At 38.3% G+C, this 23,832-nt stretch overlaps 1 protein-coding gene across 1 annotated transcript in view; it reads right to left on the bottom strand.

The window, feature by feature from the left end:
* Positions 1-592: 592 nt before the first annotated feature.
* The window catches only part of LOC107503328, a 57,059-nt gene continuing 33,819 nt past the window's right edge, over positions 593-23,832 (bottom strand). The window contains exons 5-6 of the mRNA XM_036231056.1: positions 20,128-20,262; positions 593-2,152 (exon numbers count right to left, since the gene is read on the bottom strand). Of these exons, the coding sequence (XP_036086949.1) occupies positions 593-1,477 (885 nt within the window). The 5' untranslated portion in view covers positions 1,478-2,152; positions 20,128-20,262. The remainder of the gene's footprint in view (positions 2,153-20,127; positions 20,263-23,832) is intronic.

The raw sequence follows: 23,832 nt of genomic DNA, 5'->3' as shown, positions 1-23,832 counted from the left end.
CTTAGCCCAGTGGTATCCCTTCTTACATTTTGGACAAACTGAGGGGGGGAATGTAAGAGGGGGTGGGTTATTAGGGGGATTGTTAGGACATTGTCGAGCAAAATGGCCAGGCTGGCCGCATTTAAAGCAGGGCCTATGTTGATTTTGAGGTGCGTGGACGGCAGCTCCCACCGCGAGATTAACAGCCTGAGATACCTTGGAGGCAAGGGGGTCTATGGCCAGATGCATGGCTTGGGACATTTTAGAGGTGAAGGGATCAACGTCACGGCACATGCGCAACATTTCATCAAGGGTTTTATCTAGCGTCTTTCTGCGCAGCACCGCGCGGCAAGAGGCATTGGCATTTTCGTAGGCCAATTGTTTAACGAGCCTGTCATTAGAGGCTTCGCCCCCGAGGGTTCTTTCCGCCGCCTCTAGGAGCCTACTGACAAATTCGCTATAATCTTCTTGTGGTCCCTGAGTGATTTTTGTAAGGAATAGTCGCAGCCCCTGAAATAGGGAGTGCCCTCCAGGCCCCAAGCGCAGCGCTAGTGGTCTGGGCGAGGAGTGCAGAAGGGAACCTTCTCTGTTTAGCCTCCGCGGAACATTTTCCCTATCCCGCAAGTTTTTCAAAGGTCCAGGTGGCAGAGGGAGAGCGGGGGTCCCTGTGGTTAATGACAGCGGTAGACTGGCATCGTTCTAAAAAATCAGCCCGCCACGTAAGGAATTGTCCGCGGGTCAGTACCGCCTGGACTATCCGAAACCACTCGCTGGGCAGGAGCTGACCCCCTCGTGCGAGGGTTTCTAGAACCGAAAGGGTGTAAGGGGCATTGGGTCCGTAAGTTTTAACGGCCATGTTGAGTTCTTTAAGGTTTTTGAACTGAAGCTTATGAAATTCTCTATGTTCAGGGTTAGTCTGCTCCTCCTTCTCACTATCCTCCTCCTGAGCATGTTCACCCTCCTCTTCTGAGTCAGAGGCAGGGGCCTCCGAGGTAGCCTCAGAGGTGGAAGTGGGCGGCATGCGGGTGGAACGGGTAACCACGGGAAAGTTAAGACTCTTTTTGGGAGGTTTGGACGAAACCTTCAGGGAGGACTTTTGTGGTGGCGCGGTAAGGGTGACATTTTGGAGGGTAGCTTGGAGGGAAGTGAGTTCAGCCGTCATCTTTAAAATCTGCTTAACCTTAATAATCTGTGCCGAAAGCCTTTTTTCCGTCTCGGACAATGTAGAGGGGGAGAGCAGGGGCGGCAAAAGAGTGAGTGTGGGAGCTTGAGAAACATAAGATGGAGGAGGCCCCGGCAGGGCATAAGGCGACCATTCTGGATTATGGTAACGGGCAGCCTCATGTTCTAGCGTAGCAGCATCGCCGGGGTCGAGGGGGCTGTCCCCTGGGTCTTTAGCAATCATAGGAAGTGTCATTTGGACTTCCGAAGGGGGGTGTTCTTTGGGGAGAGGGGGGTACAAACAACCCGTGGGGGCGGTCGGTGAGTGATCGGTCATGTCTATAATCACAGAAGGGGGTTTAGAGGGGGCCTTGTCTTGAGGGAGAGAAGTAGTGGATGGCGCGCGGGAAAGGGGTCTAAGACAGTATTCAGCGACAGAAAGCAGTTGTTGTTTATCTGGGTCATCAGAGGCGGCCTCAACGATGTCTCATATTAGACCCCAATATGAGAAAACGGTGGCAGGGACCGCATCGGGCCCCTCCCTGTGGAGCTTATCGTTTAAGTCACGACCTACTTTCTGCCATTTTTTAGGGTGAATTTCAGGTCCATTAACAATGAACCAAGGGCAAACCTTGTCTATAAAAAGAAAAAACTTAATGAGATCCTTTTTCTTAACTCTAACTCCTCTTTCTCTAAGAGATTCTTAGGTCTCGAATAAAGACCACTTCTTTAGAGAGCTGGGAGCCCATGTCTCAGGGCGGGGGCCCGTTTGAGGGCGGGGGCCCGTTTTTCTGGAGACGGACGAGGGGAGACTTACCGAGGACGGGTGACTCTCATGAGCGGTGAGAGGTGTCCTCAACTTCAACTTCTCTCTTCTGTGAGGGGGCTCGAGCGACACACTTCGGCTTCAGGGGTCCGTCTCGGCGAGGGTCTCTACCTCGGGCCCCACGTTGGGCGCCACTTGTCCCGACCTGCGGGACTTGTTATTTGGTGGGGGCGAGGGAGACCCAGCCTGTAAGGAAAAATGGGCGGAGAAAAAGGAGTGGAGGCAAGACAGTGTTCTGATCAAGCCTCAAATTTTATTTTTGGATAACAAACATATTTATACGGCAAGAACAAAGGGGGGCAGGCAAAGGGTACCTGTTGCAATATGATTGGTCTTCAGCTGGTGGTGTGAGGAGCGGTAAGGACAGGGGGAAGTACGAGGTGGGGGGGAGAGCAGGAGACTATCGGCACCTTTGGTGGTCAGCCAGCTTCTCGGAAAGACTTGTTTATCATGGGTTTGGTTCTCACAGCCTGAGGGCTTGAGAGACCAAGGGCGCAGCTCCCAACACTAGGTCTAACAGAATCTTTAGAAATGGTTTACTTTTCATTACTAATGTTATCGTATTTATATTATATAAATGTATTTATGTTCAAATAATGTAACTCTAAATTAAACTTTATTTTCTGCTATAGGATATGAATTAGATTTTAATTTACCCAAAAAGATTTAACAAACGACCTCTAAATTCATACTCTCAACTATATAGTGAAGGACTGAACTGCTGTGAAGAAGTAATTAAATAAAACATTCTTATAAATATTGAAAACCTGTCAAGGTTTTTTTTTATTAAGCTACAAAATTCTTATCTGTGTTTAACGCACATTCATCAGGTAAAATAATTTGTTTAAACTATCAAATGCAAAAAGGCATATTTCCATTTTAATTAAAATCCTTACATGCCCACAACTGTCATAATTTACTTTTTTAAATTATGTTAATTTCAGTAGTAAAATAGTAAATGAGAGTAATTACTATAATGGATGATTAGGTTAAAGACAACTTACATCAACCCATGATTGCTTTTCAAAATGGTGCCTTTTTTCTACCTCAGTAGTTATGTAGAATTCACTGATCCTCCAGTCTTCCTCTGAAACTTCAGATAAATCTTTTTAGAAGTCTCCCTGAGGCTTTCCTTCTTTCTTTTTTCTCTGGGGCTTCTCACCTAAATTCTTTTTCTTTTCCCTTCTCATTCACATTTTACCTCAACTGTTGGCCATGGAGTCAACACAAAGCAATGATTTCCACATCAACAGCTGTCTGATTTTTCCCAAGCATCTTTACGCAATAGCTCATTTTGTCTCTTTGGTATGTGTATGTGTGAAACCAGAGCAAATGTTTTATTAATTCAAATTTTTTATTAATTCATGCATCTATTTTTGCTGAAGTTAGTGTTGCTTTGCATGTGCTTTTGTTATGTTTAACATTTAAAAGTAAAAAATATAACTATGTCTGATAAAGTTCTCAATGTATATAGAAGAACTATTCGAAAACAACCACTATGTCATAAAGGGACAGAGTAAAGTGACCTAAATGGGGGTGCTGCATCCACATCCCATTTTAAATGATAAAATAATGAAAATAATAAACTACGAGAAGCTACATGTACTTAATGTAACCCCTAAACAACTACTTAAAAAAAAAAAAAACTCCATAAAGAGATGATACTATAAATAAATCAAAATAGAATACTAAAAAATGTTTGCCTAGCCCAGAGAAAGACAGGACAGGGGAAACTGAGGAATAAATAAACAGAGGGAAAAAATAATAAAATAGCAGACACAAATTCTGAAATATCAGTAATTACCTTAAATCTAAATGGTCTAAACATATTAATTTTAAGGCAAAGATTAGCAGAAAGGATTTTTAAAAAACACATAACCGACGGTCTGGTAAATACCGAACTCACTTTAAATGCAGTGATATAAGTAGATTAAAGGTAAAAAAGATAGAAAAAATATAGCATGCCAACACTAAACAAAAGAAAGTCAGAGTGACCATTAATATTAGATAAAGTGGACTTCAGAACAACAAAAAGTACCAGGGACAAAACAAAATATTACATGATGACACAGGGGTCAGTTCACCAAGAAGATATAACAATCTTAAACGTTATGCACCAAACATGAGAGTTGCAAAGTGCATAAAGCAAAAATTTACAGAAATAAAAGGAGAAATAGAGAAACCCAAAATCATAGTTGGGGATTCTACACCCCTTGGTTAGAAATTGTTAGAAACAATAGAAAAAATAATGTCAGCAAAAGATTTAAAAGAATTGAACAATATCATCGACCAATGAAATACAACTGATAATCATAAGAATACTCCACACAACAGCAGAATACATATTCTTTTTTAAGTATGCATGGGACGATCACAAGAGACTATATCTTAGATCATAAAACAAACCTTAACAACTTTAAAAGAATTGAGATCATATGAAATATGTCCTCTGATTGTAATGAAATCAAACTAAAATTCCACTACAGGAAGATAACAGAAAAATCACTAAAACTTAGAAATCAAACAACTTCTAAATAATCCATGTGTCAAATAACTAGTCTCAAGGGTGATTTTTAAAACATCTACTGAATTAAAATGAAAATACAACATAGCAAAACTTTGATAAACAAAAATGAGCTGCATACTTACTGGAAGAGCTAAAATGAAAAATAATAGTGACACCATCAATTTCTGGAAAGGATCTGAAGAAACTGGATCTTTCATAAATTTCTGGTGAGAATGTAAAATGGTTCAACTGCTTTGGGAAACAGTTTTACAGTTTCTTCAAAAATGACACATGCAACTACCACATGACTTAGCAATTTATATTAAAAAAATAGGGGTTTATGTTCACACAAAAACCTATAGACGAATGTTCACCAAAGTTTTATTTGTTACAACCAAAAACTGGACTAAGTCCAGATGTCCTTCCAAAGGTGGATGGTTTAACAAACTGTAGGTCAACCACACCATGCTTCTCTTCGTGTAAAGCATCAAGCAAAAGCAGTGCCTGCCTTTAGACAGCAGAGGCACATGTAGGGGCCCCTAGGGCCTTAGGATAATGGTCAGTCAGTCAGGAGGAATGTGGAATGCCTACCTGAGTTTGGCTGTAGGTTTACCCCTATTAGTCTATTCTGCCTCTCCCCCAAAGTGATGAGGTGGTCTGCCAGTCCACTCCCAGCATCACACCATATGCAGATTGGAGTAAATTGATGGAGCTTTTCCAGAACGGCCTAACAGGGCATCACAAATGCAAAGATACACATATAACCATTATGTGTTGAGATACACCAGCATCATGAGAAAGAGGCGCAAAGCATAGAAGAATACACATATGAAGAAATAATTAACAGAGTAGGTAGCACTGGATTTTAGAAACACCATTATTTATTTTACACATATTTCTTGAGCCTACTATGTGCCAAGCACTTTTTTAACTTCTGGAAATACTATGGTAAACGCAATAGGCAAGGTTCCTACAATTATGGACGTTCTAATTTACTGATAGAGACGGACAACAACGACGACAAAAATAAAGTAAAATATCTGAGAGCAAAATATGTTTTGGATAAAAATAAAGCAGAATAAGTAAGGAGTGGGTAGGGAGAGAGAACATATGTGTGTGAGGGTATTAAGTGCTGCTTTGAATGAGGGCGTTAGGGACTATCTCTCTGACAAGGAGATAACCTTTGAACAGATATCTGAATAACGAGCAGAACAAGCCTTATAACACCCAGGGGAAGAACAGGGCAAGTAGCAGGAGGAGAGGATGTTTGTGTTTGGAGGGTTTGAAATATTGACAACAGCTTGGATACCACAGTGTTTAGAGTAGAATGTGCAAGCATTGAGGGAAAGATCAGAGAATCTAAAGGGGCCTGATCATCTAGAACGTTCTAGGGCATGATGAAGACTTATGACTTTAATTAATATAGCATGCTCCAAGAGCTATAACAGAGTATTTTAACCAACAATTCTTTAAAAGGGAATCAACCAGAAATCATGTAAATTAAAGGCTTCATCTTTGAATCATTTAGTAGGTGAGTAGGAGAGCAGATGGAACACACAAAAAGTATAAATTAATGAGTTGGAGGAAAAACCCAAACATTTTTTTCCCCCAGAATCCAGGACACACACACAATAAAAATATGTAAAGTAAGAACAGGAAAACAATCTATCCAGAAGATTCAACTTTTGTCTAATAGGAATGTTGGAAGATACTATTAGAAAAGTTATTTTAGGAAAAATTAAGAAGAGATAATATTCAAGACAATAGAAGTATATACTTGACAAATTCCACTGGAATCTTCAATTTATAAAAAACAGCACAAACTTTGTATCTAATAAAGATAAAAATGCTAATCAAATATTCATGGATCATTACAAATTGACCACATACTACACAATGGAAGAAGAAAATACAGTTGTTTTATAAGGCTATTATAATCTCAAGATGAAAATAAGGCAAATCCCACTGAAGAAATAAAATTAGAGGTCTGTTTAAGTTAAGAACATAGTGGTAAATTCTTAAATAAATATTAACAAATCAAATCTGGCCATGTATTAAAAAAGTGACCAAGCAGAGTTTATCTCAGTATATTAAGATTGTTTTACTATTTTTAAAAAACTGCATATGTAATTTACCACATCATCACATTGAAGTTAAAGCAATATGATTATGTCAAATGATCTAAGTAAAACTTTGGATAGATTTCGGCTTTCATTTATACTTTTTATATTTTTAAATATAGAAGATTTATTAAAGAAAGGCTCCCAAGAGACACCATTAAGTGAATAGAAGGACAGGAAAAGGAAAGAAGCCAAGGAAGGGTGTGAATTCATTGAGGTCCCAGCTTTGGCCTGATCCCAAGGAGAGCTCTGGGCATAAATTATTCCTGAGAGCATGTCCTTCTTTGAGGCAAGAAAACTAGGCTTTTGTATCCCTGAACCAATCACTGGCCTCAGGCTAAGTGGAATGATGGGGCTGGGTGGGAGATGGGTGAACATGGGCAACACAAATTTCCAGGTACTACTGGCTCTCTACCTGGACTGAATTGGCTCCAGTACCAGGTCACAGATGCCAGCCTTTGACTGTGGAGCACTTAGCTGAGGGCTGAGCACTCAAGAGTTTGGAAAAGAGATGCAAACGTATCCGGGGTGGAGCACTATTAGCATTTGCTACAATGCCACACCTCCAATATTGCCTGCTCACCACCAGGCACCAGTTAGGAGGGCTTTCATCATGTTCTGCTGCAAAAGGAAATGAACAGTATCTTCCGAAAGTCCCAAGAACAGCTCACTTATGCAGCACATATACTAAAATTGAAAGTCCCAAGATCAGCTTTTCATAATCCAGGGACATACTTCCTTGCCCCATTGGAAAGATGGAGGTGTCCCTGGGATGCCTCTGTAAGACTGAACAGCATCTCACTTGAAGATGACCTGGGCAACTTGAAAGCCGTGGAAGGCATACTTTTGGCTTTCCTGGTCCTTTTAGTTCAGTGATTTCCTGAGGCAGAAACTGGCAGATATCTGTGCACAGAGTGGAGTTCCAGAAGCTGACTGTAAATAGCCAAACATTTCAGTGAATTTGTACAGGGTTTTTTTTGAAGTCTATCATCCTCTTCTTGGTCTCTGGCTGGCATTTTACAGAAGGGTCAAGCCATAAATTCTTAAAGGTCCAGGAATTACTCTGTTCAGTGTTTAGGTGACTGGCATCTTCATTTATTCCTTCTCTGATGGCATTCTTCTTCTTTATGTAGAGCAGAATTTCTGACCTGTATCATTTTCTTTCTGAAGAACTCCTTTTAACACTTCTTGCATGGCAGATCTACTGACAAAAAATTCCCTCAATTTTTGTTTATTCAAGGACTTTATTTCTCCCTAACTTACGAAGGAGAATTTCATAGGCTACAGAATTCTGGGTTGTTTTTTTCCCTGTTGATGCTTTAAACACTTCACTCTTTTTGCTTGCACGGTTTCTAAGAAGTTGGATGTAATTCTTATCTTTGTTCTTCTATAGATTGATATTTTTTTCCTATGGCATTTTTCAAAATATTTTTTCTTTATCTTCGATTTTCTAGAATCTGAATAAAATATGCCTAGTTGTAGTTTTTGTTCTTTCTTGTTTTTTGTTTGTTTGTTTGTTTTCATTTGTCATTTATCCTCCTTGGTGTCCTCTGTGCTCTCTGCATCTGTGGATTGGTGTCTGACATTAATTTGGGGAAATCGTCAAGCAGTATTGCTTCAAATGTTGCTTCTGTTCTTTTCTTTCTTTCTTCTCTTCCTGATATTCTTTTATGTATATAGTAGGTCTTTTGTAGATGTCTCACAGTTCCTCAACATTCTGTTTTAATTTTTTTTTAGTCTTTTTTTTTCCTTTTCGGTTTTGAAAGATTTTATTGTCATCTCCTCGAGCTCAGCTTGCAGTCTACTAAGGAGTCTATCGAAGGCATTTTTTATTTCTAGTACAACGATTTTGATCTCTAGCATTTCTCTTTGATTCTTTCTTTGGATTCCTATCTCTTGGCTTACATTGCCCATCTGTTCTTTTATATTGTCTACTTTTTCCATTAGAGCCCTTAACATTGTACTCATAGTTGCTTTAGATTCCTGGTCTGATAATTCCAATATCCCTGCCATATCTAATGCTAGTTTCGATTCTTCTTCGGCTTTTTAAAGCTGTGTTATTTGTCTTTTAGCATGCCTTGTATTTTTTCATTTGATATCCCAGACACGATAGATATAATGAGTAAAAGGACCAGCTCTAAGAAGGTCTTTACTGATAGGGTGGTGAGCTGTGGGAGGAGGGGAACATTCTATAGTCCTGTGATTAGGTCTCAGTCTTATGGTGAGTGCGTACCCTGCGTTGGGAACTTCACCAGTGTTTCTAAGTTTTCCCCTCTCTTAGGTTGGACAGGATGCCCACTGGGAGCTAGGTATGTCCCTTCCCTCAGGTAGGAGCTAGGCTCTGATAAAACCCTAGCAGGTTAGGCTCTGGTAAAAGAATTTCCCTGAGGGCAGCCTTTGTTAAGAAGAATAGAATGCAATGGCTTATTTGAAAATGGTTACTTTTCTCCTCTTCTTGCTGGAAGCACAAGGGGATTTTTCTCTGATGTTCACTGTGAAAACCTGGTTGAGTTCCTAGAGGTAAAACTCACAAAAGTATAGAAATATACCACTCCATGACTGGGCACCCCCAGGAGTTTTTAACTCTCAGACTTGTCCATACTAAGTCTCTAGCAATTCATTAATTATTATAGCTCAGCTTCTCAACCATGGCACTGGCTTCTCAAAAGGTTTCTCCTCATAGGTCTCTGTTCCAGTAAGGTGTGATTCTCTGTATACAACTGTCTCTCTAATTTGAGGGTCAATAGTTTGCCTGGTGACCTAACTTCTCTAATGGATCTAAATAGAGTTCTTGACAATTCAGTACTTATTGTTAAGGTGGAGTGGTTTTCACAAGTGACTTAATTTGTGAAAAGGTAGCCACCAAAAATCTAAACCATATTTAATGATAGACTTTTAGAGATGTCCCAATTGAAATCATTTCTCTTCTTTTTATTTATTTTCAATGTATCTTGGAGGGCTTAGGTAATACCAAAAAAGGAATATAATATATAAATACTGAAAAAGGAGGAATAACTCTCTTTTTATTTGCATTTATATTATTTTCTACTAGAAAATCCAGTGTAATAAACTAACAAACTCTTAGAAGTACAAAGGTCAGTAATGCATAAAATACAAGATCCATTTTTCAAATGATATTTCTATATATCAATAAAACAAAGTAGAAAACACAATTTTTAAAAGGTTCTCTTTGACATAAGCAACCAAATCATAAAGTACTTAGAAATAAAGTTGACTTAAAATATGTGTAAGATATTTGTGGATAAACTATAAAACTATTGAAAGACATAAGACTTGAGTAAATCAAAAGTATTCAGTATTACGTTAGAAGTTCTAAACAATGAGAGAAAAGAATGTATAAATTGAAAGAAAGATTACAAATATTTTTTGTGATCAATAATATTGATAACTCAGAAAACTTAAGTTAATGTAAGAAGAAACTTGCAAAATGTCTTAGATTTTCAGCGAGGGAGCCTAGTTACATGTTCTACATGCAGAAATTAATATATTTCTTTTATCCACATAGTAACTGATCAAAAAGTGTTTTATAAAAAATAAATTGAATGATGAGTTGAATGGTGTTACCTAAAATTCACATCCACCCGGAACCTCAGACTATGACTCTGGAAATAGGGTTGTTGCAGTTATAAATAGGTAGGATCTTGAGATAAAATGATCCTGGTTTTAAGCTGGGCCTTAAATCCAATGACTGATATCTTTATAAGAGAAAGAAGAGGAATATTCTTGAGACATGAAGAAGAGGGCCACACAAAAATCGGGGCAGAGATTGGAGTTAGGCCGCCACAAACCAAGGAATGCTAAGAGCCAGCAGAAACTGGAAGAAGCAAGGAAGACTTCTCTCCTAAAGCCTTTAGGTGGTGTGTAGCCCTGTCCACACCTTGATTTGGAACTTCTGACTTCCAGAACTATAAAGGAATAAATTTCTGTGTTTTAAGCCACTGAGTCTGCAGTAATTTTTTATGGCAGTCCTAAAAAACTAGTACACCATTAATGATACCACAAAAACTCTAAATTACCTAGAATAAATTTAATTATAAATGTACATAATCTTATTGAAAAAAGTATATTTTTTACATAAGCACAAAAAAGTAGACCTAAATAAATAGATGGTAAAATTCACTATTTTAAAGATGTCAATTCTCTAAAAACCGATCTATAAATTCAGAATATTCCATGTCTAAGGTCAACAGGATTTTTTGTAAACTTTCACATGATAATTATATAATTCATATGGAAGCATGAATTTTTAAGAATAACCAAGATATTTTTGTTTTCAAAAGAGATAACTGGTCTAGAGCAATACAATTTATTAAATCAAATGTGCAAATCATATTATAAATCTATAGTGATTTAAGCAGTGTTTTATTAGCACAATAAGAAAAACATATTCATATAAAAAAAGAATAAAGACTCTAGAAAAGACCCATGAATATAAAAGAAAGCCAAATTGCAAAAGAATTATAATGGCAAATGAGTATCTAAAAATATACTTGGCTTCACAAAAATTCAGAAGAATACAAATAAAAAGGAAAACAAAATCCTTTTTTCATGCAACAGTCTGGCAAAAAAATAAAATATTCAATAGCATCACTTAATTGGTAAGGATTAGAGAAAAAAGTAATATCATATTGCTAGTGTGTTAATTGTTATAGCCACTCTGGAGGACAATTAGGCAGTACAGCAATTGATTCAAACTACATACATGTATACTCCAAGGCTCAGAAATCTATTTCTAGGCATTTACCCCATAGAAACATTTGTACTTATGCACAAAGAACCACATTCCAGATGATTTGTGGCATAATTATTTGATATCAAAAACTAGAAATAATCTAAATATCTATTGATTAGAAACAGTTCAGCTATGGTACAATCATGCAGTAGAATATTATGCATCAAAAAGTGAAGTAGTACTATAAGAATTAGTCACATAAAAAATATATAGAGGTGACCACAAGTTCAGAGATATAATTTAAATATCTATAAGAATTTAATGTGTCCTTCATAATAGGCAATATTGATGCATAGTACGGTTATGTGCCCCATAGATGATGGTGAACATATAAGATTAAAATGGAGTTGAAAAATTCCTATCACCTAGCTACGTTGTAGTTACAATGTCATAGTCCAATGCATCACTCACATGTTTGTGGTGATGCTAGTGTAAGCAAATCTACTTCACCACTAAGTCATATAAAGGTATAGCACATACAATTAAGTACCATTCATAATACTTGATGGTGATTATAAATGACCATGTTACTGGTTTATGTATTTACTGTATTATAATTTGTATCATTACTTTAGAGTGTACTCACTATTTTTATTTTAAAAATAAAGTTGGCCTTAAAACAGTATACCATGTTATGCAGGCAGCCTCATATGTCTTGGGTTTACTGAGTCACTTGATCACATAATTTTCTCTTGTACTTGATTTAATGTCATTTTTGTAGTTACCTGCTATAGAGGCTTGTACTTTAGGAGTAACAAGCTCTACCATATGGCCTAGTTTTGTGTAAGTGCGCTTTATGATGTTTGCATGACATCGACATCGCCTAAAAACTTATTTCTCAGAACGTATCCTGTTGTTAAGGGGTGCACGACTGTATATGATAAGAATTCAGGTAAAATTCAAGCGAACTCAAAGGTCTTTAAGTTAAACGGAAATGCATTTATTTATCTTCATCTTAGAAATGCAAATTTTAATCAAGTGATATTGCCAACTTGGTAGGATTTCATAGTCTAATCTGATTTAAATGATGTTGTGATGGTTAATTTTATGTGTCAAATTGGCTGGCCCACGGTGCCCAGATATTTGGTCAAAAATTATTCTGGATATTTCTAAGAAGGTGTTTTTCTGGATGAAATTAATATTGAAATTGGTGGACTTTGAGTTAAATAGATTACTCTCCATAATGTGGGTGAACGTCAACCAATTAGTTGAAGGACTTGATAAAGAAACACTGGCCTCTCCTGAGCAAGAAAGAATTCTGTCAACAGACTGCTTTTGGATTTGAACTGCATCTCTTCTCTAGGTCTCCATCCTGCAGGCCCATTCTGCAGATTTTGGATTTATCGAGCCTCCAAAATCCCATGAGCCAATTCCTTAAATTCTCTCTCTTTCCTTTTCTCTCTCTCTGTACATACTATTGGTTTTGTTTCCCTGGAGAACCCTGACTAATCCAATAATGACAGGACTCAAATCCAGGGATGTGAACTGTATCTGTGACCAGCCCACTCTTAAAATTATGCAGTTATTGGGTTTGCAACTTTTCATATGAGGATCATTGCATACCATCATTGTCACAGTGATCCAATTATATAACAATCTATATCCTCTATTTGTTACAAAACTCTAACAGGCAAAAAAACCCAAAAACAAACCAAAATTACATAAGAAAGTAACTCCAAAAATTATGTAAGTTGACATAATTTTTATTTGCTATGTAAGCATTTTTTGACCCTAAGAAAACTTGAAATTGAGAATATAAATGTCAAAGCAAACAGGTTTGTCTTTTTAATAATTTAGTGTTCAGAATTTTGCATATTTTATATTCTATACACATGTAATATTAAAATTTGGTCTAATAAAATAATAGCTTATTAAAACAACAATTTGTGTTTCTAATTTAAAATATATTATGTAATTTATTTAGGCTTGTGATTTTAATGTAATAGCTGTGTTTTGTAAAAATTAATGGAATAGTATAAAAATTTAAGAATCTCCTATTTATTATTTAATTTAGATAATTTTAAAATAATCTAAATTATATAAATATATAATTTAATATATTATGTTATATTATTTAATATGAATTTTTTAGCTGCTTGGGAAATCTTTGTTAAATGTAGAACATTAAAAAGAAATAGAATATATTACTTTCATGAATACAGTTTAAAATGAAGAAGTTTAAATAACTAATTTTACAAATTGGTCTTAATATTAGTCAAAGACTTGTTATGGTGATAGTTAAAATTTGCTATGATTAGAATAATAAGATTTGTAAGCTCTACCTTAAATATAAGATTTAGGTTTCATAAGCTATAACTTTAATAAACTATTAATTTTTAAAACCAATGATAACTCCTGAAGAGTATTTTCTATACCAAAAAACCACCCTCAAAGTACAAAAAAAAAGTTGACAATATTGTTTGGAAAACACACATTCAGATAATAATGCCTTATATTTCTATAGGTACATTTAAGAAAATAATAGACAAAGAAACGAATACATATGAAATTTGGAATGATGTTTTTCTTCAGAAAAAGATGAGGGAGATTTTATCAGTAACATTGAATATTTTGCCATGCAAAAACATTCACATGTTTCTTGTGTGAAAAGAAAATTCTTTACCAGTTTATGTGTATCTACTTTAGGTTCGATAATCAGGGTCAACACAGTACTGCGTACCGCTGACTTCCTATGTTGTCTCAGAACAAATCTGTGTCAAATGAAGTTAACTTTTCTCCTTTTGTATTAACACAAAGCCACTCTCTTATCACTACCATTGCCAACCTCTTTCCCACTCGAAAGGCTTTATATAATGGGCAAAACTAAAAAATGCAAACAAGATTCAGAATGTCATTTTGATACTAACATTGAAGGTCCAGTTGTATTTGTCAACATTACCATGGCAAAATGTAAAACATCTTATAATTTAGGGAATATCCATGGAGGAAGTAGGAAAGCATGCTTGAAAAGGGGCTTAGGAGTGAGAAGCTATGGACATACAAGACCATATTTCTCAAGTGTAGTCTGGAGGAAACACTTGTTATTTTCAAAAAGCCAAAGGTAGAATGCCTTTGGCGGTGCTAAGACCTTTGTTTGCTTACTGCAAAAGCACTTGCAGCCAGGTTGGATGTGAAATAGGATTTGGAGCGTGGTCTGGAAGAGAAGAGAGGACAGAGGGAAGGCTAAAATCCTAGGCATAAAAATTTTATCCTAGGGCAAAACTGGTGGCATCCCAGTACTGGAGCCAAGTGTCCTTGGATCAAGGTCCCTTTAAAATGGTTATCTATGATCCTGCATTGAAGAACGAAGAGGCAAAACAAAGTGGCATAACTGGAGCTTATACGCAAAGGTTTTTGGAAGATGATATTTAATTAAAATTACTGCTATCTGTTAAAAACTTGTACTCAGAAGATTTTATCAGGTTGTAAAATTATGGGTTTTAAATTTATTATTAACTTCCTTAAGAAATAGATCGGTAGTACATATTGCCTATTCTAGTCTAGAACCACACCCTGGTTAACAAGTAAGCAGATTATCACATTCTGGCTAACATCAAAAGAAGTAAGCAACTTACAGAATCAGAAGTTGGCCATTAGCATATCTTTGAGCAGATTACCACACCCTAGTTAACAGAATCAGAGTAAATCCTCAATGCTGGTTTACTGGAAAATTTTCCACCCTTAACATTCCCCACTGGTTTTCTAGGAGAATTCAAATCATTGATTCGTCAACCTGGAGCAGTGGGTAGTGAGCTCTGAGAACCATGAGTTTCACTGCCTGTACCCTTTTTTGACATACATGGTTAATAGTAGGTCTAATCCTCTCCTATTCTGTCAGGTTTCACCTAAAGCCATACAAAGACCCCCTTACTTTAGGATGGAGAGAATTAAGATGGTCCAGACTGGACCCTTGATAGTCTTATTTTTAGTGGATCCTCTGTCCCATGCAGGGTTCATTGTTCTGATGTCTGTGGTGGATGCGCAGCCTTGATTCTGGTATGGTGAATCCAATGACGGTGTCCAGCTGCCTTGATCGCGGTGGGTATTGTGAGAATGACAGAGAAAGGTCTGTCCCAGCGGAGCTCAAAAGAAGCAGGATGTACCTTTCTCACTCAGATCCAATCGCCTGAAGTGTGGTTGTGTGGCTGGACTGGATTCTGAGCAGTTGTTCTGGTGGCAGAGACCAGTTGGTGGGTCTCCTGCCATGCAAGATGGAAGGCCTGAAAGGCTTAACTTCTGTTAACTTTTCTTCCCCTAACTTGGTGAGGAGAAGTGGGAGTCTTCCAAACATTATTTCATAAGGCATGATGCCCTTACAATAGGGTGTGATTCCTTTACAGTAGGGGGTGCACCGTGCCCTTAATAGGGCGAAGGGAAGGAGGCTTACCTGGTTTTTGCCACTTTCTAGCTTGAACTTTGTTAAGGTTTTTTTCTAGGTAATAGTCATTCTTTCTACTTGCCCTGAACTCTGAGGCCTATAAATGCAATGCAATTTCCAATTGATCCCTCGCATCTTTGCTAGAGATTGGCTGGTCTGGGTGATGAACACCGGGCCTTTGTTGGACCCCAGTGTTATGAGCAGGCAAAATCGAGGCACTATTTCTGAGACTAATTTCTTTGCTATTACCTGAGTGGTATCCTGCTTTGTGAAGAAGGTTTCAGTCCATCCTGGGTAGATGTTAACAGTCTTGTTTTCACCCCACCACAGAGCTTGAGTCACTGCTACTAGTTCAGCCCGCTGAACTGAAGTTCCATGGTTTAGGGCTTGTGCCCAGATGACAGTCTCAGTGGTAACCTCTGCAGCCACGGCATACCTGACTCCTTCTGAGACAAAGCTACTTCCATCTATAAATAGAATAGCATTTGGATTCTGCCAAGGGTTGTCTTTCAGGTCCGGTCCGGTGCAGATGACGTTCTTTAGGACCTCAAGGCAGTCATGCAGGGTTTTGCGAGGGTAATCGTCAGGCAGTAGGGTAGCTGGATTGAGTGTGGTAGTTTTCAGGAACTCCTCATTCTGCGTCCTCAAAGAGGATGAGGGGGGCCTTATTTTTGGGGGTCTCATCTTTTTTCAGGGTACTCATTCTTCCAATGTCCCCTTTTCTTGCAATATGCACATTGGTCGTTTTCTAACCTGACTCTCCTGGGTCCATTGTTCACCCTGGGTGCCTGTTCTCAGCCTCTGACTTTTCCTGGCGTTCCTTTTGGCTGGGCTTGTTGCATGGTTGCAAGCAGGACCTTGGTCATCTTCTTAGTCTGTGCTATATCTACTTCATCTCTATTGTTGAATACTCGTTGGGCTATCTCGACCAGCTCAGACAGGTTCTTTCCTTCAAACCCTTCCATCCTTTGCAGTTTCTTTCTAATATCTGGGGCCAACTGATTGACAAAGGCTAAATTCACAGCCCTGCTATTATTAAGGTCCTCCAGGTCAATAGGGGTATATAACTGGTACGACTCTAAGAGTCATTCCAGGAACACTGCCAGTGACTCATCCTTAAGTTTGGATGACCTCTCTTACCTTAGATTGGTTAGTGGGTCATCAGGCGGCAGATTAGAGGCTCTGGAGTAGAAGCTGGTGACACCATTGGAGACCCTCCTTATCTTGATTGGTGTTGGGGTCCCAAGGTGGACAGATGTTTGGGAGAACATGCTGGACACAGGCTGGATCGGTGGAAGGCTGCCCGTTGGGCTCTAATACCGCTTTTGCAGCCTCTCTCAGGATCCGCTCCCGCTCCTCTGAGGTAAACAGGAGCTGGAGGAGTTGCTGACAGTTGTCCCAGATCGGCTTGAGAGTAAAGAAAATAGTCTCTAGGAGAGAGGTTAATTCCTGGGGTTTCTCTGAGAATGAGGGGTTCTGGTGTTTCCAGTTGTACAAATCACTGGTGAAAAAAGGGACATAAACCATGAATGGCCTCTGGGTTTCTCCCCCACTGGAGGGAGCCAATTGCTGGAGTGGGGCCAGGACTGCTGCCTGGTTCAACGAATCAGGGACAGGATCAGGGTCTTGTGGGGGCCAGTACACAACCCCAGTGCGGGTGTGGGGAGGACTATGGAGGGTTTCTGCTCCCTGTTAGATGGAGACAGGGCCAGGTCATAAAGGGAGTAAGGGGGAGGATTAGTGATCTCGGGGTCCTCAGGGGGTGCCTATAAGGCAGGCTAAAGAGGGTTAGATTTCTGTCTGGACGGTTTCTCTTTTTGCCTTTTTGGTGTGGAGAGAAGGACAGACTTGGAAGTCACCTTTGACTCTTGGCCGCAGTGGCAGTCCTTCAAGTACTTTGGGGCATCAGAAACAATATCAATCCACGCATCTATATATGGAGCCATATCAGGGTGGCCAGCATTTCCATAGATAATATTCTGCACCTGAAAGGCTGTTCGCAGGTTGAGTGACCCCTCTGACGGCCACCTGTTCCAAATGTAGGCCAATCGAACTGGCAGAACTTCTGAAGGTCAAAGGGAGTGACACTAGCTCTATAGGCTTGGGCTGATCTCCTGAAATCCTTAAAATAGTTAAGGAGGCACTGAAGGGGAGTAGGACGATTTGAGGAAGAAGCTTGACTCATGTTAATAAAAACAGGCGAGGTCCCCACAAAAGCCAAATAAGCCAGGGCCAGGATTAGCCTCTGACCTAGCATTCAGTCGGATGGGGCCACAGATGCCAGATCTAAGGAAAAAATTAAAATATCACACATCGATATATGAAGTAAACTTATGAAAGCCAAGGCAATAAGAAGGTAACAGTACATTTTGACCAGTCCAGACAGACAGATACAATACAGACAGACAAGAACAGTAACAGGCTAAGGTAAACCAGTCCAAACAGACAGATACAAGACAAACTACAGGTAACACAAAACACTAGCACCCTCAAAAGTCTGACGTCTCAGACCTTGACCAAACTAGGGAAGTATTGCTGTGTCCAGCCTGCCCTCCTGGGTGAGTCTGCCTGGCGTCCGGGGCTAAGGAACGTCTCTCAGCGGCCATCCCCTAGATGGGGCAGATCCTCGCCCAAGGTGGCCGGGGTCGTGGGTGTTAGGAGATCTCCCCCTTTGGAGAAATCTCGCTGGGGCCTCCAAATGTTGTGGTTCGCTCAAATCTAAGACCCACGGATCCAATTGAGATGAATTGTGAGCCTTTATTAGCCAGCTGGCGACTGACTCTCCACCACGCAAGGTTAGAAGAGATCAGTCCCAAGTTCCCACAAGAGGCAGTTTATAAAACCTAGAACCACATCCTGGTTAACAAGTAAGCAGATTACCACACCGTGGTTAACATCAAAACAAATAAGCAGATTACAGAATCAGAAGTTGGCCATTAGCATATCTTTGAGCAGATTACCACACCCTGGTTAACAGAATAAGCGTAAATCCTTAATGCCGGCTTACTGGAAAATTTTCCGCTCTTAACGAAGAAAACACAGAGAATTATGTTTTTGCCCTGGAAAACCCAAGAGGTAGAAAGAGGTGCTGGAGAAACAGATTGATGGCCCAGTAACATGGTGGGATAACTGGACACAAGGAGGAACTAGAACCAGAGAGAAATATCCAAGGATGAAGACTGGGAGCTAGAACAAGGGCATAAAATAAAGATACTTAATAATAACTTTTATACTGTTGATAAGGCTGTGCTGTGATGTGACTCTACTCCATCCCTCACCTACCTGAATCTTCAGTGCCACATGCATTACTAGTCTTACTGGTTCTCTGTAGATCATTAGAGGAAAGAGAAGGAAGTTACATACCATAAAGTGGAGGGAAGAGAAGAGATACAAGAAATAAGATACAGAGCAGAGGTGGAGAATTCTAAGTAAGCAAAAAAAAAAAAAAAAAAAAGAAAGAAAGAAAGAAAAAGAAAAAAGATATACTTGAATGTGGGTGGTTCCTGCATTTCATGCTGAGGAATCTTTGGAGTAGATTGTGTGAGATTGGGGTTCAATTTTGACTCTTAAGACACTCAGGTAACTTCAATTTCTTCTTACATAGAAGAGTCACAAGACTTACTTTTTAGGATTTTTAAAAATGTTTCAGTGCCAAAGAATGTAATAGAAGTCATTAGAAATGACACAGAAGGCTACAAAGAATACTGAGGACTTAATTTAGCATTTCTTCTCCATTTCTGTAATTAATCGTACTTCATGTAAATCGCTATTATGTTTTTAAATCATAAAGTGTTAAGTCAACATATATGATAACCACTATCTATGTTTGAAAGAAGAAATAGATCCTCCCCTTCTCCCATGCTAAAAGTGAGCTCATCTTTCCCCTAAGGCACTGGGGCAAATTCAAGCTCCACAACTTCTGTGAAATATAAAATAATAAAAAGAAAATGTACAGGCTTAAGAAGAAATAATGATAATAGTAAAACACTGCTCGTAGAAAATATTAATGAAAGGCAGAAAAGAAAACGACTCTCTAAAAGTAATTTCTTAAGATGCTCATATCTATTCTCCTAAAATAATACATATTGAATAAAATTTAAATTCCTCCCACTTGCCTGTGCTTTACACACATAGTTCATTAGCAAAGGGGATGAGGTTCCTGGAAATGGGAGTGTTAACTAAGTGAATAGTTTTCTGCTCTTTATAACATCGCCCCCAACAGAGATAGCTCTTGACATCTCTCACTGCTCATCACTGTCTCATCTCTGACCCCAACAATAGTTGCTTTCCACTTCCATTCATTAAAATGCTGGTTGTCCTTCACCAGGCTGCAGTCAGGTCATGATGTCCCTGACAGTGTTAGGGCTAGACTTAAAATCTGATGCTCAGCTGGCTAATCTTTACCTTTGTTCCTCAGAAGTTTCCTTTGGCTTTGAGTTTCTGTAAAACTGAAATCCACCATGATGCTCTTCCTTTGTTTCCTGTGGCAGGCCCGGTTTTATCATTTGCACTCCTTTTGTCAGACTGTATGAGTCAAAGCTGTTCACGAGAACAAAGAATAAATGGCACAAAAGGGTACTTAAAGGAGGAAATTGTACATTTTTTAGAAAACTCACCTATTTGAAGAAATTACCAGAATAGTTTTTCACTAGTTCTTATTGGATAAGAGTATATTGTCACTCTCAGAGCTTAGGGAAAATATACGTCATCACTGTATGCTACATTTCACATGGGACTTACATCCAGATATGTTATTTTAATAAAAATCACATTATAAAGAATCAGCGCTATGCAAAGTAGAATTAAATGGAGTTTGTGTGTAGTGAAAGGAAATGGTTTTTTGAAAGAAGTCAGACATCAAAACGGGATGAAAGAATTTTCAAAAGTGAAGTAACAAAGGGAGTGAACTAAAAAGATAAGAGATAGTGATTGAAAATGATACTTTAAAATCGAGACTTTGGAGGTGTAATCGCTGGCAATGGCAACATCTTAAAGTAGTACCTTTGGAGTAGTGTGACTCAGTAGGGTAGAGACAAGATCACTGGAGGGAAGGAGGTCATAGACCTGAAAAGTGAGGTCTGGAAAGGTTGTACACATGGATGTTTAAACCACCAAGAATATTGACAGTGTAGTATAAAAGAAAGTGGTTGTAAGCCAGGAGCTAGAACATTCTAGGACAGATGGGAAAGTGTGTCAGGGTTGGGGATCACTAATTAATACAGAAAGTTGAAGAGAATATTTAGAGAGGACGCTGAAGACATAGGAGATTTTGTTTTGACTACAAGTTCCAGAGGCTACAATAAGAGTTTTGGAAGTTGGGGTGGCGAACAGGGAGATGGGGGAAAGCACCCAGCAATATAGGAAGAGAGTCTGGAGGATGAAACTGCCCAGGAAGCCTGGGCTTATCATGGTGATCGCATGTCATGGTGATAAAGGCTTAATGAGATTATATAAATATTGGAAGTGAGGCAGTGAGTTTTGAATTCCAAATTACTGCTTGGAGATGCAGAACATATTCAATGAATGTTACCTGAAGTAAAGTATGAAAAGCAACCTAGTTTTAAAGACTCTCATTAGAGCTGACAGGAGATCAGTTTCTACAACTCACTGTCAGCTCATTCATCTCTGTTCTTTACATAGATAGAAAAGGAATAGCAATCCTATTATTTGACAATTAACAGAAGATATGCTAAGGGTGGAAATGGGATCTTAATACAAATTTTCTTATATTGGGTCACTCCTGTAGTAAACCAGGAATAAAGATTTTTAGATAAATTGCATAATTATTTTGTGACTAGTATATTACATGGTATTTTGTGTGTTTTTTTGACTTCTTCAAACAGCAAGTTCACATTGTTCAATGTTATTTTCTTAACCATAAATATTAAAAATATATACAACCATTTTCTATTATTGTATTTCTTCACATTTCAATATATTGGAATTCTCAGAAAATGGCTCGGTAGGGAAGAGGGAAGCAGTCTCCTTTACCCCCCAAGAAGCCCTACAGTGAAGTGTCTACAAAGCAGATCTTTCTTTTACTGATAGTAACTACCTTTTATAATATCTCTTGAATATATTTTTGTGTTAAAAGATTTGCCCCCTTTTTAAGACAAAAGTAAGGGGAGGAAGGAAATAAAAGGTATATGGAGATCAACTCCCCATCACATGGTACATATAATGGCAATAATCATGAGTCACATAATAAACATCGCACATAATAATACACTGCAGAGAACTTTAAGGAGTTAAAAGTACAATTGTGAAAGGCAGTCCACTGACAGTGCTACAACAACCATTTTCAGTCTGTAAATCCTTTGTTTCTGGTCCATGGTGAGATAAGTATGAAAATTTAAGAATGAGCATTTAGAAACTGTTATAGGCATTTGACAAAGTAATTTTACGTCTGTTGAATCAAATAATAAAAGATATGGGCTTGTATTATGTATGTCTGATTTTTTACTTCATTTTCTAGTAATTTGTTTTCATTGTACTTTACAAAGGCAAAGAAAAACCTGTCCTTCATTGCACATGGCTTGAGAAGGATTGACAAAAGGTATTATTATTTCTAAAATTTTGCTTAAGAACCATTAAATTTCTAATATAAACTAGTTATATGTCATTATTTTAGAAACACTGTTTCAAACAAGTGTAAGGAGTTATCAGCATACAAATAAGTTTCAGAACAAGTTTGTTTTGTTGGGTAATTTGGTTATTTAAGAGTCAGAAACAATTTTCCCGTGAAATTATAGAAACCTGGGGTTAAATACTTGGTGTGGCCTATAAACCCAGTTACATGGAAAAATTGCTAAGCTATACTATACAATTTAATAACTAATATGTACTATAAAAGTTAATAAAGTTTTCTTCATCCTCTTACAATGGAGAAGAAAGGCTTCTGATTTCCAAATCAGAAAACCTCTCTCTTACCCATTCGCTTGTGAGAAATGGCAATTCCTAGTGCTAACATAGTGGTCGGGGTGGGGGTTAGGAGGAGGCTACTTCTGCAGAAGATTTTTCAACAGCAACACTCAGAAAGAGAGAGTATGGAGCTACTTTTCACAGAAGGTAATGAAGGAATTAGGAGATCAAATTTGAGGGAACTCACTGATCACATTCACAAAATTAAACTGAGGTGTCTCCAACATTCTCTGACACTGAGGTTAGGTAGATTTCACTGGACTTGAAAGCCCAGCAAAAGTTCATTACCACAAATGCCTCTGTCATGAACATTGTTCCCATTGGTGGTCCAACACCAAGATGGCAACTAAGCTTCATCCTGAATTGAGGTCTATCAGTGGCTACCTCAGGAATTTTATGTCTATTTCGTTGTTGATTGAAAGATTGTGAGGACAAGGCTAAGTTTGGTGAGAAACACTGTTAGAATCAATTAATGATGTTTACCATAGGCAAAGGAAGAAGAAGGAGTCTGCCTAAGAGCTGTGTTTTGCTATCTTGAGTGCATCCTAAAAGATACAGATCTTCAACTTTTTAATTTCAGCTGAACCGGGCTGAATTATTAAGAATGTGACTTGACCAACAACAACAACAACAACAACAAACTTGGAATAGCAAAAGAGAAATAGACACAGAGAATAGATGAAGACTAGCACACAAGATAATCTTATTTACATTTAAGATTTCCTAATTTTGTGACTCTTGTGGGAAGACTTTGAAGTCTGGCTTCTGTCCTGAAGTCCAAGAGGCATAGTTTTATATCCTTGTCACTATCCAGAATCCTTTGGTAAAGATTCTCAGACCTAAGACAGAAGATCTGTCAAAGTACTAGGCCCACTTTTTAAGTCCTCATTCTAAATTACAATTTCATATGTGAGGTTCTTCTCTTCTTTAAAAATTGGCACTAAAAAAATGTCCCTAGAGAAGAGATCACACCCCTACATACTTGGGCATAGGGTAACTATGGCAGAATTCTTAACCAAAGTAGTCCCTGGATAGAATTCCAGGGGTTTTATGACTTTGGATAAGAGAAAAATATTGATTTCAAATGGAATTTAGCATGTCTCTCAACGGAATTCAATGAAAGTAGAAAACAAACCTCAAGAACATTAGCAGTATTTGTGACTTTGTCACTAATAGAAAGTTATTTTC

The sequence above is a fragment of the Rousettus aegyptiacus genome, unplaced genomic scaffold (genome assembly GCF_014176215.1).
Source record: "Rousettus aegyptiacus isolate mRouAeg1 unplaced genomic scaffold, mRouAeg1.p scaffold_m13_p_13, whole genome shotgun sequence".
Classification (NCBI taxonomy): Eukaryota; Metazoa; Chordata; class Mammalia; order Chiroptera; family Pteropodidae; genus Rousettus; species Rousettus aegyptiacus.
The sequence above is the reverse complement of the archived record's forward strand: the minus strand, read 5'-3'. Positions and strand labels throughout refer to the sequence as shown.